At 37.9% G+C, this 18,065-nt stretch overlaps 1 protein-coding gene across 1 annotated transcript in view; it reads right to left on the bottom strand.

Moving 5' to 3' along the window:
* LOC124164135 (facilitated trehalose transporter Tret1-like) overlaps positions 1-17,781 on the bottom strand; it is a 106,253-nt gene extending 88,472 nt beyond the window's left edge. Inside the window, exon 1 of the mRNA XM_046541325.1 lies at positions 17,085-17,781. Coding sequence (XP_046397281.1) covers positions 17,085-17,140 — 56 coding nt within the window. The 5' untranslated portion in view covers positions 17,141-17,781. The remainder of the gene's footprint in view (positions 1-17,084) is intronic.
* Positions 17,782-18,065: the final 284 nt, after the last annotated feature.

The following is an 18,065-nucleotide window of genomic DNA, read 5'->3' as shown; positions in this document are numbered from 1 at the left end:
TTGTGCCTTGACGTTTTAATAAGCTGAATTGTTTCGGGTTTCCCACCGGATGAGGTACTCCATCTCTGCCGACGTTTCGATGGCCGTCGCGTCGGCAGAGATGAAGAACCTCATCATTAAAATTCAGTTGGGAAACCCGAAACAACTTCAACAGGTAACCTGACGTCAGCAGTTCGGGTTGAATTTTGGGTGTAATTGCATCAGTGGAGATTATTATACTTGGCTGTCAGTGAATTATGTTTTGTGTTCATTTCATAGAAAAAAACTGAGGTTTTGAGGGATAGTACCAATGATAGCCGAAGGAAGCGTGTATAAGGGGTCCTTATAGTTTTTATCATCTTTAATGTAGTCCATTTTCCGTCCCTGAATACTGAGAATAATGAATAATGAAAGCGCAAAACGCTTAGGAGCGGTCGTAACTCCGTGCTCGGCTACTTCCGAACTGAGAGCTGCATACACGAGGAAATGATGCAGAAAGGGACCTTATAAAAGATTTATAAAGAGATGATGGAAATAATCATGTGATTCTAAAAATTGAAAAATTGTCATTATTTGAGGACCTAGATTTTCAATCCTTCGTTAGGACTATATCCTTTAGTGGGAGAATAAAAATGCTTGAGTAATTGAAACTTAAATATGATTATACGGCCGTCTTTAATCTTCTCTTCAATTGGAAGGTATTCGTCTTAGAGAGGATGAAGTCTAGGTCACACGTGGCCCACTGCAGAATGACTTATTGTTGGCTGTGAGGTCATTGGCGAGAAATAAGGTGAAGGAGTCCCTTCACTGTAATTGTCCCACTTGTTCATCACGAAATGCCAACTTTTTGAAGGTGGTTGATACCTGGGTAACGAGCCGAGTTCCAAAAGGATTTGTTCTTCGCTGAACAAGAAGGATAAGTGAGTGAATGTCGGCTGATTACTCATCCGTGAAGTTTGCTGATGAATGAAGTTTTTTCTCTATCGCTGAAAGTGATAAATTGAGTTATTAAGTGAGTCGAAATTGGATCGGAAATTCATTTTAACACGATTTTTTTTGCGTATTAGTTTTCCCATTTACTGTGAGGAGTTCAGCCCATCGTGAAATGGTCTACACATTTAAACAATCCATTACTCGTCCGAGGAGTTTGCTGAGGAATCAAGTCTGTTTTTCCCTATCGCTAAGCATTTGGAGTCGAAATTGGATCGGAAATTCATGTTAAAACGATTAATTTTTTGCGTTTTAGTTTTTCCGGTGAACTGCGAGGAGTTCATCCCATCATTAATTCATTTCCTATATTTAAACCACCCGGTCTAATGATAACTTAAGGGTTTAATGGGAGGGGTTATAAACCTTTCGGCGATATGAAATTAACATTAATAATTCAAGCTGAGCATTAAAAAAATGTTATTAGTTTAAAAATTCTGGGTTGCAAATGGAGAGTAATTACGCGCTTTGATCTCTGTATGAACTTAAGTAAATAATGTCAATAGCCAAATGCTAACGTTGCCACGGTATATTTTGCAAATTTTTGATGGAAAAATGATGGTTTACTACTAAATTTAGCGATGGAGGTTTCTTAATTTATATTCAAAGGTACCTTTGCTGTATTCCTTTCATCTCAAATTGTTAATGTGGCATATATTTCTATATGCTATCGTGGAATAATTGTTTAATGAACAATATTTGTATGTTAAAATTAAAAATGGTTGCGCGTAGGAGTTCCTAGCACGTTTGGGGAAGGAAGTATATGAGTTTACCGTAAATGGATCGATATTCCTTGGTTTACCTAAATATTTATTTGGTCTGAGTTAGACGCCTGCAAGAGATAAAAAATAGCCATATTCAACCATTATTGACGTGGTTCTGCCGTGAATGCGTAATTCAGCACAAGTAATTTTACATTTGTAGCGTACATCATCATCTACATACTACCCAGAAAACCGGGGGTGTGTGGCGGGAGGCGTTAGGACGACGTTAAGGAAACAAGCTCGCGACTGCACGATTCAAACTAAATAATTTTCGCATATACCACTAAACCTTCCGTGACTAGGCCTAGAAAACTTACGCGAACGACTGTTGGGGTATATAAGGTATGCCGTTTATAATTCATAAATTATGTGTTCATATTTCAATCTTTCCTGTAATGCAACACGATGGATACTTTTTGATGATATATTATCATGTTTTGTATATTTTATGAATACTTAGTTGGCTACATTGAGGTTTTTACATTGATTTTGTGCAAAATGGCAGGAATCTTTCACATTTTTCTATTATTACTGTACGTTGAATAAAATGCAACAAAAAACAATAACAAATGGTGCCATCATGTAGAATATTGGCGTTATTGAAGTTGCGATATAATATCATTTATTGTATTCAACTTTATCCCTGCACTCATGTAACAAATAAGTTTTTTTCATCCCCCAAAACAGCTGTGCGGGGTAACTCCACCACTACCACCTGTTACACCACCAATAAAAATTGAAGTTTTCAAAAACAATTTTAATGTAAAAAAATATTCGTCGCCTAAATAACGACGAAGTGGTTGAGCTCAAATACCAAAAGTATCAAAGGGACAAAATAAAAAATAATACAATATTAACAAAATTTTGGGTAACTGAGTTACCCCGGACAGTCACGGAAGGGCTAAATAAGCTTTGTCAATATTAATGGCTTTTGGCTCCCGTGAGGACATTAAAACGAACATGGATTGCGAAAGTTTTAGTACTTTTATGATAAGCTTTGTTATAGGAGACGATGGAGGGTGGAAAGAAAAGCAAGGATACAGAAAGCATGAATGACTCAATCCTTATATTTTTAAATGCAGCCTTTCTCTCAAGGTTTCAGCCAATGTTAACGTTATGTTCCTGTAAATAGCGTAATTTGATTCAATTACTGAAATAATTTTCCAATAATTCAAAAGTGACCCTGAAAGGTGGCTAGGTTTTATTTAAATAATGATTATTATGGTATAACGAACATTTTATCAGTTTTATTTTGTTAAAACTACATATATATTCCGGCATTTAGCAACATTTTTCGTTTACTTGGATCCGGAGGCCTGTAAATACCTATGTGATCATTCAGATTTTCACTTTCAATTTCCAGAAAATATAGCGCCGAAAACCAAATTTTGTATTCAAAGAAGGCTAATGGGCGATGGCGATGAAGTGTAATGCGCTGAGCATATTTTGAAATTTTCACGAAAACGACGCGAAGTTTATTTCGTCTCAGACCAACCTTAAGTTGTAAGTGGATAAAAAACATAGGTACACGCAGTTAGAAATTGACTGCACGAGTTCGACGTACTTTATATTGCAGTGCTTCATTAATGAAGGAAAAACTAATTACTGTACCTGCCTATCCATTCAGCCAAGTTTTTATCTATTATTTTCTACGTCGGGCCTGAAAATTTAGCACGATTCTAAAATGATGTTTTCCATGTTACTCTGGAAGATATCAGTTCTTAATTCCGCAAGGGTTCTAAGCCCATCATGTAGCCTACTGGTCGCTCGCGCCCCTTCACCTAATTTGTTATTTCCTGTGCAACGCTTTCTGTTGAGTAGTAGTTGACCAATCGGACCGCTTCTCTTTGTGTTTTTTTATTTCACAAAACCAGATTATACAGATCTTATACATCTTTAAATAACATTTTTCATGTCGTCATGGACTTGCAAGTCAATTCAACCTTTAAGGATGGCAAAAATGTAAAATATTCAGTTTTATGAATTCCATTGTTGCGTGATTAGCGAGTAATAGTCAGATGGGGAAAGATTATTACAAGTCCTAACTTGTAATAATCTTTCCCCATCTGACGGACCTAGTATTTTATGGACGTAGTGATAAATATAAGGTCTCGGTGACTGGTGATTGCCGTTCCTCAACGGCAACCCCAGGGGTCCCCTTTTCTTCCACACACCAATGGATCACAACCGATCTAGTGGTGCAGAATCAATTCCAATGGCGACTGTTTAACCAGCGAACAAAGCAGTCGCGGACCTGCCAGTTGAATGGGTGACCAGTTCAGCGAGCCGGCGGTAATAGAGTTAGTTACATAAGCGTTCATGACGAGAGGAATGGAGGGGGGAGACAGCGTGTACAGGAGCGAGGCATTCTATGGGGCGTAGGAAACGAGGTCACAGAGAGGGGGACAAAAGGCCAGCGGCATTGTTTACAATCACGACGCTAGAAATGACAAATTGCGCGTGATATGCATAGGGAAACATAGTAGTCGGGCGATGTTGAATTTTTGGGGCCTATCGGAATCTGTAGGCCTCGTTGAAGTGTCCATACCTCAGACCATTTGAGGAAAAAGCTGAAAACACTTAGGGGTAATTATTGAGATTTGGTCTTTTACGTAGGAAGGTATATACCAGCTAAATGCAATGAATAGGTTAAGTCAATCATCCGGTAAGCACTTATCTTAAATGCGAAATAAATCACTTCGCGCATTATATATGTGGTTCAACCAAGCACAGGCTGAACACATGATATGAGGGGGTCAAAGGCCAAGGGGCATAAGTGATTTTGTTTTCTAAACAGAGTTAGGTACAAAAATTAGGTGAAGAAAACAAACGAGATCTACTTCAGCAGTGCATTTGATTTTCCACTCGATGTCAGTTGAGAACAGAGTATATCTCATCCCTCACCCGTATCTCTTGGCAACCAATTTTTGTCCATTTCTTTTATTAATTTCTGTACCTAACTCTGTTTAAAAAAATATCACTTGTGCCCATTGGAATCTCACCCCCTCATATACATTCGGTACCCATTTATTCAGAATAATTTTCAATTAATGTCTCTGGGATAAGGCAATGCTTCATAAACTGTGTATCTTGGTGTGAGTGGTGCGATAACAAAAGGTTCATGGAATTATTAAATTACGTCTTGACGGTCTTGGCCAATGGCTTAGCCAGGAGGGGGGAGTCGGACCCGCCCCCGAAATATAAAAACACAATTGTTTTCCTTCATAAAAGAAAACAATATATTGAAAAATAATGAGTTAGAAAATATTTCTTTAACAAATTAAGTTTTTCCGATTATGAAAAGTGTTAAAATTAGTTTAAAACCCATTATTTAGTACCCTGTTTTCAAAAAATTTCCTCCCCTGGTTTAACCCCCCTGAACGAAATTCCTGGCTACGCCACTGTTCTTGGCTAATTATGGGTAATAACCAATTGTGGACGATTCTAATTCTCAACAGAACTCGGAATACCCATAAAAAAACATTGTAAATCGTGGTAATTTTCACAAACTAAAAGTTTTTTATACTATCTATAACTGTGTATTTATTTGCACCATTTGAATCAATAGAAAGATGTTTAATCTCTAATTTCCCAAGAATGAGGAAAGTTCTGACACGCGAGTGGTTTATCTTTTTATCTTGATTTGGCCCTTGACATTAAATCTACAAAAATGGTAAATACATCTTTTCTCGCCGAATTTATTAACTTTCGGCTGCATCATTAAGGCATTACCGCTACTCAATGAGAAATACCCTGCTTCCCCGCTAAATTATTTCGCTTGTATTTTTATTTACTTTCTTTTTTTACATCACTGTATGAGTTTTTTCAACGATATTGTTAAATATCTGCCAGGAAAAAGTACCAAACGACAATTTTTTTTATCATTACCAGGATTGAGATTTTTTGTCTTTTTGAAAAGGTAAAAGCATTCGTTTCGATAAAGGCGTTAAAAAAGTAAAATAGTTAGCATTTTAATAAAAATTCAAAGTTAAACTTCTAAAATTACAGTTGCAACCATTGGAACGACTTATTAGCGATTGCCAATTTCTTAGGCATGGGTATTAATTGATTTGTTTTTCGACCATCGGCCGCCGTAGTCATCGTTTTCGTTTTCAAAGTCATAGTAGTTTCCACGCCTAACGTTTCCCCAACGCAGCTCACGCCTTGAATACATTTAGGGTCTCACAAAGGAGGAATGGATTTTGTCGACACTTTCACAAATTCCATGTCATCCCATGGGGATGCGACCTTGCATCAAACGACCAAAAACGTGATCATTCCATCGAGCTGGAAAATTCCGTCGCATATTTTACTGAGGAAGATAGAAAGTGGGAAGACTTTGATTCCCTGTCAAAGGATGTGGAATGAAAGTTATCGCTGCCTTAAGGTAATAACTAAGATTTTTCACTGGAAGATTTATAGCAGCTAAATGTGACGAATAGGTTAAGCCAATCATCCGGTAAAGATTTCTTCAGAATCACTTTCAAATTGTCCCTGGGATGACGTTAGTGTGCTTCATAAACTGTGTCTCTTGGTGTGATAACGCTAGGTTTATGGAATTCTTATATTACGTGTTGGCTAATTCTGGGTAATGGACATTTGCGAACGATTGTATTCTCTCAACAGAACTCGGAATCCCCAAAGTAAAAATAGCATTGTCTTTTCAGGTAAATTGTTGTCACAGTCACAAACTATTAGTGTTTGGTCACCATTTTAATCCTATCTGGAACTGCTGTGTATTTTCTCCGTTTGAATCAATAGAAAGCTATTACTTTTCTTTTTTCACGAGAATGAGGAAAATACTAACGCGTAAGTTGTGTATTATAATTTGCCAATCTCGGCGCACGAAAAGCCTTTGTCATACTGGAGAAAAGGATAAGAAATGGGCAATATGAATGCCTGTGTTGATTGTTTACGACGAAAATCATGGATAATAAAGAAGAGTGCTCAGATGCCCTAGAAACTTTACAACAGCTACATTTCTTACGTCCTTTTAAAAGTAGCGTTTTCATCGATGTTATTTTTAAATATTTTCTTTCAGTTATAATCGAAACCTAATTCTTAGAAAATTATCCTCGGCTGTGACAAAGATCATTCCGTGACAAATATTTTACGTTCCGAACAGTATGTTCCAGTTCAGTATATTCCATTCCTTGTTCAATTAGGATACAATCGGTATTTAGGAATTGAAAAAAACAACAAATCTAGTATTAAAAAAATTACTTAATGGTGTCATAGGTGAAATGGCTATCAGAGGTCAAACTCATTCAATCTTCTGAAAACTGACATGGTCGCAGTTGCTGTCTTTGCCAACCAATAGAAAGAGCTGTCAGTTTACGTTAATTTGCATCAATTGTGAGTAGTTTTCATCGGCTGTCGGGAGAAAATTCCCCTTCAATCTTACCTAGGGCTCGCGTGGCTGATCGGTTACACCACATACTCATTCTGCCATTTATGTCTTGAGCAACTCATTATGAGGATGCCGCCGAGCACGGGAAAACAAAAGCACTCATCCCAAGTGTTATGCCATCCGGCTGGGCCTTAATTTTTCTCTCCCACAACCCTTTGTTTTCTCAGATTCGAAACCGGAAGGAGCCACGAAATACTTTTCGCTCTCTCGACGGAGGTCACACGGTAGAAAAACAAGAAAGTATGTTCACGAGCCCGGATAAATCTTACCTTAACTGAGTTCATTGAACTCGATCAGCAAGAATATTCAAACAGGTTGTCAAAAAAACGTATGCAAAAGAAACAATGAATGATCTTTGTCACAGCCGAGAATCATTTTCAAATAACTAGGATTCGGTTTTAAACTGTAAGAAGATATAATTCATTAGAAAAATAAAGGAAAGCATGACGAAAACGCAATCTTTAAAAGGGTGCAAGGAAATGGAGCCATCGTTAAGATTCTCGGTTATCTGAGCAATGTACTTGCATTTCTATGATTTTCGTCATAAAGAAGAAAAACAAGCATTCATATTTCCCATGCCTTAACGATGTCTCTACGATGCTTTTCGAGGGGGGAGGTTGGCTAACTGCAATTAACCACTCACGTGTCAGAACTTTCCTCTTTCTTGGGAAAATAGTGAATTAACAATTTTCTATTGATTCAGATGGTGCAAATAAATCCACAGTAATTCTAGGTAGCATTAAAATGGCGGTCAAACACTTATAGCCTGTGACAATGACCATGATTAACCTGAAAAATGCAACTTTAGGTATTCGTAGATTGGTACTTGGAGGAGGGGAAAGATAGCTTAGGTCATTTTCGCCGTAGGGAAGCGCACGGAAGGAAGGGTAGAGGGAAACCCGGCGTCGGGATATCTGTACCCTTCCTCTTTAGAAGAAAGCGCTACGGGTGAACCTTGCCTCAACATCTCATCTGATGGACAAGGTTATGGGGTCTATTCGGGGTAAAGATTTCCATTAATGTCATATTTTGACTCCAGCTGAATAATTTTTATTACTATTACTTGGAAAATGATGAATGATGTGATTGTAAATTATTTTCAACATGATTATTATATTATGATGTAACATAATATTTTTGCACAATAAAATTTATGTACTTTTTAAAGTGTATTTTTGCTGCGCATTGATAAGATAGCAACGCAGTGAGAGCTTTCAGAAAAATGTGGTTTTTTCCTGATTTTCTGTTTATATGACATACAGCACAGTATCAAGGATATGGACAAGGGGAGTGCTTGGCGGAGGGTCTGGGGTGGGGGGTAACTTGCCAGCAGTAGGGGGGGTCCGAACAAAATTACATTTTTATCTAGTGTAAATTGGATATTTAAGGGTATATAGCACCCCCTACCCCCTCTCTGAATTCGCCATTAATGTCATGTAAAGCTCAGTATTTTTCACAAAACGTCAGTGTTGTACGAATAGAAGAGCGTGAAAGTGTAGGAGCATTTCTACCCAGAGAAAATTTCATTAAAAGAAGGGAATGGTTTGATATTTTCACGAAGATCACTTTTTTCCTCACTCAGTGAAACACGATGTTTATTTTCTCTTCGCAGCGTATTTTAATTTCGAAATAGCGTCTTCCCCGAGATATAATCACGGAAAACAATAAAAATGACTCACTTCGAATGAGTGGGGAAATCACAGCAAATATTCGCGCCCGCTTCTGTAGTTCAGACGTGAGCGTGATGTTGTCTATCTCTTCTGTCAAAGAACATGTTTTTTTTGTAAATATCTAATTTCGCCCCTTAAAAATTTGTGAAAGCATATACCTCATAATAATATACGTATTGAATTAATTATTTATTGGTATATTTCTAGCCTTGAAGAAATATTAGCACAACAATATACGATGCTATTTCGCCTAACTCAATTCATGATATCCTGAGAAGAGAGATAAATCTGGAAACAGTGTTCTATTAGATCCGGAAATATGTGAATATCTTCCAAATTAAATGCATGTAGGGCCTTAGGTCTACATTGTAGGCCTTAAATATCAACCTCTGGGAAAAACCTTTCGTGGAAAATAAGTTTGAAATTTCATTGTAAACGTCAGACCAAAATCCTATTAATGAAAGAAAATGCATGTTAAATATAATAAGACTCATGTTTTAGGAATTTCCCCGGGAAAAATATATGAAGTAAGGCATCCTATTTCCCTTTCTTATGTTATGGATCATTTATCAGCTAAAATTATATTTAAATGATAAGTTGAAGTCACAGGCTCACTATAGTTTTTGTTAAATCTGTGTATGCATCAGGTACATGTTATGAAGAGCGGTCATTATAAAATATACTGAACGATAGTTCTAAAGTCGTTTTTTTGGCGTAGATATTTATGAAGCATTCAATTTGAATCAAAAGTCAATTGTATGCAATATGGCATGGCCCTCGCCTCAATATTCCTACCTAGATTTTTAAATATGGGCCTTTTTTTTTAATTGAGACCTGGAAAAATCTTCTTTTGATGACGGAGTATTTGACAAACAATTATGCTATCATATTGAAAATTTCACGATATAAATATACATAATGAAATTCAGACTTAGTCTATCTCTAATTTTCTAACATCGAAAAAAAAGCATTAACAAAAGGCAAATTAAAAATTTTGATTTGGACCCACATTATGAGGTCAAAAAGTCAAAATTGTAGAATTTTGCTTACACTCAACAAATCTTAGGAACTATCCCCATGAGTATGCCAATTTTCATGAATATTGCTCGATGCAAAGTTACCAAAATCGGAGGTAAAAAAAACACACGACCTGTGGGACAGTCTGTATATATAGAGTACACCGTTTTCAAAATTGACCTGTATCGCTACTTTGAAAGTTTTGCCTTTTAATTATTTTATTAAATGTACATCTTTTACATTTGGTCTAATAAATTTTCTTCGGATGTGACATAATTTTATGCTTTAACGCGAATGTATACATGTCAATTGCTCCTAATTTTAGTTTTATCAGGGATAATCTTTGGAAATTATTGAGTTACGAAGATAAGGTGGTAATTTTGGTCGTTATTCTTTTCTTTCGACATGAAATCCGCGCGAAATTTCATAACTACAAACATTTCCGAAGATAAGGTCAACGCGCTCTCTTCTGCACTCATTAGTAGTGGCTCACGGGATATGATGTTGATTCATCTGTTTGTATGAAACTCTTGTCTTTTCACTCTTGCAATCCTCTCGCAACCGGCTTCGTGCATGAGTCATTTATTTAATCCGACTCGAATGCCCTCAAATAAGTTGGGAATTGAAGGAAAGGATTATGAGTAAGTGTGGGGACGTGAGAAAACGATGGAAGAGAATACTTTAGGGTTCTTTTCCCATGAGAAATAATGGGCTAATAATAGGGTAAATGAAGTTTTTCATTCCGACCAAATATAGTTATGCTGAATGCAATCTAGTGGGGTGACGAGGTGAAGCAGTAGCGTAGCCAGCAATTTCGTTCGGTGGGGGGGGATTTGTTGAGTGTAAGCAAAATTCTACAATTTTGACCTTTTGACCTTACATTGTGGGTCCAAACCAAAATTTTAAATTTGCATTATAGCTTGTTTTTCTTTTTTCAATGTTAAAAAATTCGAGGTAGAAAAAGTCTGAATTTCACTACATATATCGCATATCGTGAAATTTTCAATATGATAGCATAATTGTTGGTCAAATACTCCGTCATCAAAAGAAGATTTTTCCAGATCTTATTTGCCCATATTTCATAATCTAGGAAGAAATATTGAGACGAGGGCCATGCCATATTGCATATAATTGACTTTTGAGTCAAATTAAATGCTTCATAAATATCTACACCAACAAAACGACTTTAGAATTATCTTTCACTATATTATGATATGAGAATCGCTCCTCATAACACCCTGCTAAACCAGGAGGAAAGTTTTGAAAAAAAAAAATTGTTTTCTTCTATGAATGAAATCATTGCGTTTATATTTAGAGGGGATCCGGACCCCCCCCCCAGCTACGCCACTGAGGTGAAGCCAAAAATAGCATATTCGGCTAATTGATGACTGATCTCCGAGCAGAGGGTTAAATTAGAACATTTCATGGGAAATTCGTCCACGCTTAAATATGTATTCCTTGGGTGCTGTTAATTAATTTAGTATTTTCAGATTGGGATGGGCAGGGCACATACTACGAAGAGAGCAAGAGCTCTAGTAAAACAAGTCTGGGCAGAAAACCCTGATGGAAGACGACCTCCAGGAAGACCGAGATAAAGATGGTAGGATGAGGTGCTGATTGATAAGGGGAAGATGGGAGTCAGCGAGACGAATGCAGAAGTTAGAAAGAGTTGAAGGCTGACAGTTGTTGAGGCTAAATACCATTTAGGGTATAAACGGCCATGGGAGTGAGTGTGAGTATTTCGTTCGGAGAGCCAAAAATAAAAATACTATCATTTGCATATTTTCCAAATTTTCCGATTTTTAATTAATGGGGCTAGTTCTACTCCAGAATGCTGATGCTTCGCAGGGCGATTGGAGTTCCACCACATAAGATTGATTGAGCATAATTATTCTTTGATGCCCGTTAGTTATTTTCACTCTTATGATGTGATGATCATGGACAATTAAGGCGCAGTTCGAAGATTAAGAGTTAAGTTTTCTGTGCTTCAAGAGTCAGAAAATGGCGGTATTAACGCGAATGAATATTTTAAAATTCTTGTGCTACGTTCTCTCTGGATGAAAGCCGGTTGAGTATTTGAAGAGCCGGTGTTTCTATGGCTAGCTCCGACATCGTTATCAGTGTCTTGGTCGCGTGCTAGCCGTCATAACGTCGCGGCGCGTCATCTGTTGAAACACAGTGGCGGCTATCATCCCTAGAAGTTTACATCCGTACTCTTTCATAGGAAAACAATCGCGGTCGTAGTCTCACAATTTTCTCCCGTTAATTTAATTGGCATTCATATTTTCCATCCCATTTTTGTTTCCCTCTTAGAGTATTGCAGTGTATTCAGGTTTTGGAGAAATATCTCTGGAACAAAATTTTCAGGGCTAAATTCCGTTTCGTTGGTAGCTTTTTTGTTACGAATTACTGGCTTAAATTTAATTAAATAATTACCGGCTTCTTACAATTTTCGAGGTAAGTAGAGTATAACCTGTTTAATATTTGCCTGAATCTCTAATATAAATGAATCACATCGAAGAAAAAATAATGGAAAGGTAAAACTTTCTAATTCGCGGAACAGATCAATACTGTATGATCTTAGGATGAACAGCAAGTCGCTGCTCGAAACGTCGGGAGACATGGAAAACATCAACCGGAGGAAAACCCGAGAGACTTTTCTGCAACAGATCAATGCTGAAAACGCACTTTTCTCTATGTCCTAAATTTCAATGTGATAGCACAAAGTTTTAGCAACTTGAAGATATGAATGTTTTGTTAGCTAGGAAGCCGATTAACTAACGATGGATGAAGCAAGAAAGAAATCGTCAGTAGAATAGCTCAGGTGAAGATGCCTCTCCACAATAAGCAGAATCTTCTTACAGCTGAGAATACAAGCATAGAACTAAGGAATCAATTCATCAGATGCCTCAATATGGAAAATGTTTCTCTATAGGAGCGAATCTTAGACGTTGACAGCAGCAGAGAAGTCAAGAGTGGAAGCATTCGTATCGTGGTACTAACGAAGAACTATGAAGATAAAATGAATCGACTCAGTAAGTAATGAGGAATTGCTAATAAGAGTAGGAAAAGAGAGAAGTCTTCTAAAATCCTTAGTGAGAAGATGGGACGACTTAGTTGGCCACATAGTTGAGCATGATGGCTTGATTGAAAACAATCGTAGAAGAACTGGTGGAGGGAATGGAGGTCAAGGAACGGCCCCAAATGAGTTACATGGGAAAGGTTATAAAGGATATAAAAGAAAATAAATACGTCGCTATGAAAAGCCTATAAACTTAAGTTAGTAAGCGATTACTTTTTGTCTTGCAAAAATCAAAATTTTATTGTCCTAAAGGGTAATGAGTCGGAATAACAAAATTTTAACTCAATCATTGTAAAATTGGTGAAGACCTTAAAAGAGAAAATAGTATGCAGAATTTTGCACAGGAGATTCAATTCAATAGAGAGAACGGTCTGGCAATAATTGCGAGAAGAAGATAAAGTAAAAAAATACACATTTCCAACGGAAATTTACGGAAATGTTTTTTACAGCTTTTGTTATAATTTTAATCGAAAAACTTTTGGCACTAATGAATGTAGCATCTATTTTTACATTAGAATGAAATTTTTAATCAGTGCATAGCGCAACATTAGTTTTCGTGCTGCAATTGACAACAGCGCGCTCCCGGCCTTATGGAGATTAACATGGGAAACGATTCTCCATAAAAGCCCATACTGTCAACTAAATGTGGAACGCTCTATAGCGGATTGGAGAGCGGAATTGAGATCTTCGTCAAACATATCTTAGATTTGCTGATTTATGATGATGAACGTTTTTGCGGTTTAATCCGCCATCAAATCAGACCGATTGAGCGGGTGGCCTGTGGCCTCTTAATGAAGACGCGAGATTTTCCCTTCCCTAACCTTCCAAACCTATCCTTTCCCTGGGTGATACATCGCGCGTAACACTTCGAATCCCCATTCCGTGATTTCTTCCAAAACTCAAGCCATCACAGGAGATGCAGGGTAAAACATAACAGGGTCCCTTGACCTGTTGATCCAGCATCAGGAACGTTAGCCCTCCTGGTCGAATGACCTTCGAAATCAATGTATACTTAGGTACTACTTTCCATTTCATAATTCTTCCCTTGAATTTTGCGTATTGAAAAACTATAAGTTTTTCTGGGCTACTCATTCATTCACGATTTGTGTCGCAGACCCAACGAATTCAAGCGTTTAACGCGGTACAATCTTAGAGCAAATACAAACATGAAGCTGTGCCGCGGCATAGCTGAGTCCAACGCTCATGTTTGTACATGTTGATAAATTTTATCCTCAAACCGTGCCGCAGGAGAAATCTGAGGCCGACATACAAACCACGTGACTTCTGACCTTTTATTTCTAGCAGAATCTGTTGTATGAAATTCTTAAAATACTATTTTTTAGCCTTGCTAATTTATCGTCATTGTGAGACGTAGCTTGAATTGGAATCAAAATAATCAAACATGTAAAAAAATGCTATGAATGAAATCAGTAAATTAGCGATCCTCACTGTTTTTCAAGGGTTTGGAGAAGGAGTAAGAAAGGGGTGGGAATAACTTAAATTCTATTTAAGTACCGGGACTAGACACGGTGACATTTTTAAGGAGTCATCCGCGTCCCGGTCAAGGCGAATGATTTTTCTCTGTGATTTTTTCGCATGATAAAAATTCTGTTTAAATTTTGGCCGTGTACGCGGAAGCCAAAATTGCTCTTTCCTATCCATACACTGATGGTATACGGGATAGATATGCTCATAGTGCATCAGGTCAATGAGAGCCGATTTGAATTATTTTTCGAATTCATGCCTTTACTGCTAGGTCCACATTTCATTTTAGTAAATACTTATAGTAGTACTTATTTTAGTACATAGTTATACTTACATACTTTTTCATGACCGGCATTTTGGCCATGTAAAAGTATGTAAGTATGACATGGCCATACAAAAATTATATTTTGTCTTATGGATGGGAGGCTTTGTTCGCACATTTGATTTATAAAATAAAGCGTTCTGATTGGAAATAATTCAAAGAGAGAGTTGTATCATGTGTATTTTTGTTGCTTTAATAATTATCGAAATGGTATTGAAATATTGTGTGTCAGAAGATAGAAAAATCCGAGCGGGTTTTAAGCAGAATTGAATATTTATGCCAAAATGTGATAATTATATATAAAAATATTTGCCCTGAAATAATTCTGTTTGGGAAAAATAAAATGATATTTTATGCTCATCTTGAAGGTGGACTTCGCAACTATCAAGAGATATTAGCAACTTGGCGAAGTATGCAAAGTCTCTTTTGCTAATCTGTTTGGAGGAAAAATGTTTCTTCTGCCGTCGACTATGCTTTCAAAGATGTTATTGTCCGCTATCAGACAGAGCTGGCGGTCACATTCCACTGCTTTCGCCGCGGGTATAAAAACATTTTTGCATACAGAAACTAACAGCTGTTCGCGTGGTGTGGTGAAACTCACAACCTACGTGCCGCATTCTGTTTCCTATGATTCAGTAGTGGGTCTTTTTTTCTAGCCATTCTGCTAAATGACCCAAACCTAGTCTTCATAACTATCAAAATCTATTTAGAAGGGACACGAAATTCAGATGGTCCATGGTAGTAGCTACACATCTCGTTATTTAGATTAGTTGCTGTTTGTTTTTTCGTGGATTAGATAAAGGTTGACATTTTTGAGCGGGAATTGTATTTGATTCGTGAAATCAGCTGTGGAACCGGTGGTTCCGGATCGGCCCGATCGATCCGGTATTCGGCCCGGAAGTATGATTGCGCAAGGATGCTGTGCGTCCAGTTCATGTTATCTTAGTTGTAGTTAGGGGTGGTCTGGCCGGTAATCACCGAGGACCCCGAGCTTAAGAGGCCCCCACAACGCTCATCTATCGCAAATGAAAGGAGCAATAAAGCACTCGGATCAAATGAACAAAAGTTTTTTGTAATTATAAACTTCTACTTTATATTTAGTAATTCACTACTAGATAATAGAGGTATGGAGAAATTATTAAGCTTTATAAGCTGTGAAATCCTCAGTTTTCACAGTAATTTTTCGCACGAAATTGCTACTTTTATCAATTTTTATCTAGTTTTTAAGAGCCAGAATAGCGTCAAAATCTAGTTTCAATCGCGCAATTTCCTAAAATTTTCCAGATGAGACACCCGACTTTCGTTAAAAAGGTTATTTCGGAGTTTTTTTTTAAATTTCAGTGCAGTTTCAAGGAATAAATTCACTAAATAGATAATAGAACCATAATACAATATAAAATTTTATAAGATTTGAAATTTATCACTTTTCATGGTATTTTTTCTTATGAATTAATTTTTATTAACTTTTATGAAGTTTTTAAGAACCAAAATGCCGTAAAAATCTATTTCCGGGCAAGCAATTTCATAAAAATTTCCGGGGGAGGCCCCAGAAACCCCCGATAAGGGGGCACCCATCGTGAGTCCCAGCCGAGGGCACCAAATCAAAAGTAGCAATGGTTGTAGCAATATTCGTGCGTATTAATGTATTTGTTGGGTTAAATCCAAAGATTTATTGATTCTGATTCCGATTTCTATTCCAAAAATCGTATCATCATTTTACCGATGCCAAAAATATTTTCAACAAGGTACGTATAAAGAAACATTTCTTGAGCGAATCACTTTGAATAAGCAATAATAATCTCCGGGAAATGTAAGAATAAATCTACATCTACATAAAACTATGCGATCCACCTCTGGGTTTTTGGCTGGGTTACAGGCAATTTTAATTTTAAAATCGCGGCGATAATCAGGATATGCTAAAAAATGCATAATTTAAAATCATAAAATTCCTGAGAAAATCAGTTTAACTCCAGAAAACTGTAATATTTCTGAAAATTTTTGTGTTACTCTTGGAAAATTTAATAATAGCAATAATCAGGTGATGCTAAAAAATGCATAATTTAATTCCCGAGGGACGCAGTTTAACCCCAGACACCCGTAATATTACTTCAAATGCTTGGTTATACTTGTCAATCATCTTCAGCTAAGTCGATTCAAAGCCGTTTTTCTTTTTTATTGGGTATGTGGCGCAAAACTTCAACTCGCAGCTAAAGGCACAGCACGTGTTCTGTAACACTTATGTGAGGAATCGAAATTAAAGTAATTCTCATCTTTTTTTGGCACTCCTTTCTAAATCTTGGCGGAAGAGTTGAGTCCAGAGAGCCGCGAATCCGAAAAAAACACCTGCTAATGTTTTAATTGTACTGACCCATTTTGTGATCTGCTTTGGTCATCCATATCTCCTGTCTTATCGTTGATATGCATCCAGAATCCGCTCCAGATGTCAGATGGTGATGCTGATGATCTTGCGAAAAAAATGAGATTCCTTCCTCTGGGTCAGCCTTCCGGTTTATTGCCCCAAAAACCAAAGGACTCGTTTAAAATTTTCTCCACACGCGTCGGTAACACATTCGAGTGAGTATTACGAAGTACTCTTACACATACGACACTCGCGTCCGGGGAAAATATTGTATGAATAACAGTTCACTAGCGCGAATATCACTCTATGGAGGCAATGCGAAGGGATGTCGTTCACAGCATTTGCGGATGCGGTCCGTAGGAGCGCGATCTTTCGCGTAGACTTCCCGGGAGTGCCCGGCGAATGCGGTCGCCCTCGCCGAGAGCGGAATGATAAGCCTCGCGGTGATGCGTGCGACCACTGGCTGTTTCCACGACACTTTGGTCCCCGCCTGTGGGGGATCTGTACGCTCGAAGCGGTATCCCGAACGATCACCTTCGGCTCTTATACCGAAAGGGGGGAGCCCGCTTTACGTGCTTTTTTCGCCTCTCGTCGGAACAGTCGACCGTTACAGTCTCCCGCGGATGGAGCCTGAGTATGCGACCTCTCTCGTGACGCTCAGCGGGCACTGTGAGAGGCCACCGCGATACCTTCCCTGCAGACTGCCCGGCCGGTCGGCCTCCTTTTAACAAACCAGTGACGTAGAAGGGAGTCCGACTGCTTCTCCACCCCCTTCCCCATGACAACACATAACAACTCCCTCCCCTCTTTTTAAAACTCTCTCCCCCATCCCACATTCGCATTGCTTTCCACCGATCACCCCTCCCCTACCACCTTTGCCTCGAAAGTCCCCGCTCACCTCCTCTCCGCGAAGTTTGTTTTTTTTTCTCTTCTGCTGTATTCACCACGCGGCTTTCACCCGTCTGTCCTCCCCTCTCCTATCATTCCCCC

Source organism: Ischnura elegans, chromosome 8, assembly GCF_921293095.1.
Source record: "Ischnura elegans chromosome 8, ioIscEleg1.1, whole genome shotgun sequence".
NCBI lineage: Eukaryota > Metazoa > Arthropoda > Insecta > Odonata > Coenagrionidae > Ischnura > Ischnura elegans.
This window is presented reverse-complemented; position numbering and strand designations above follow the sequence as displayed.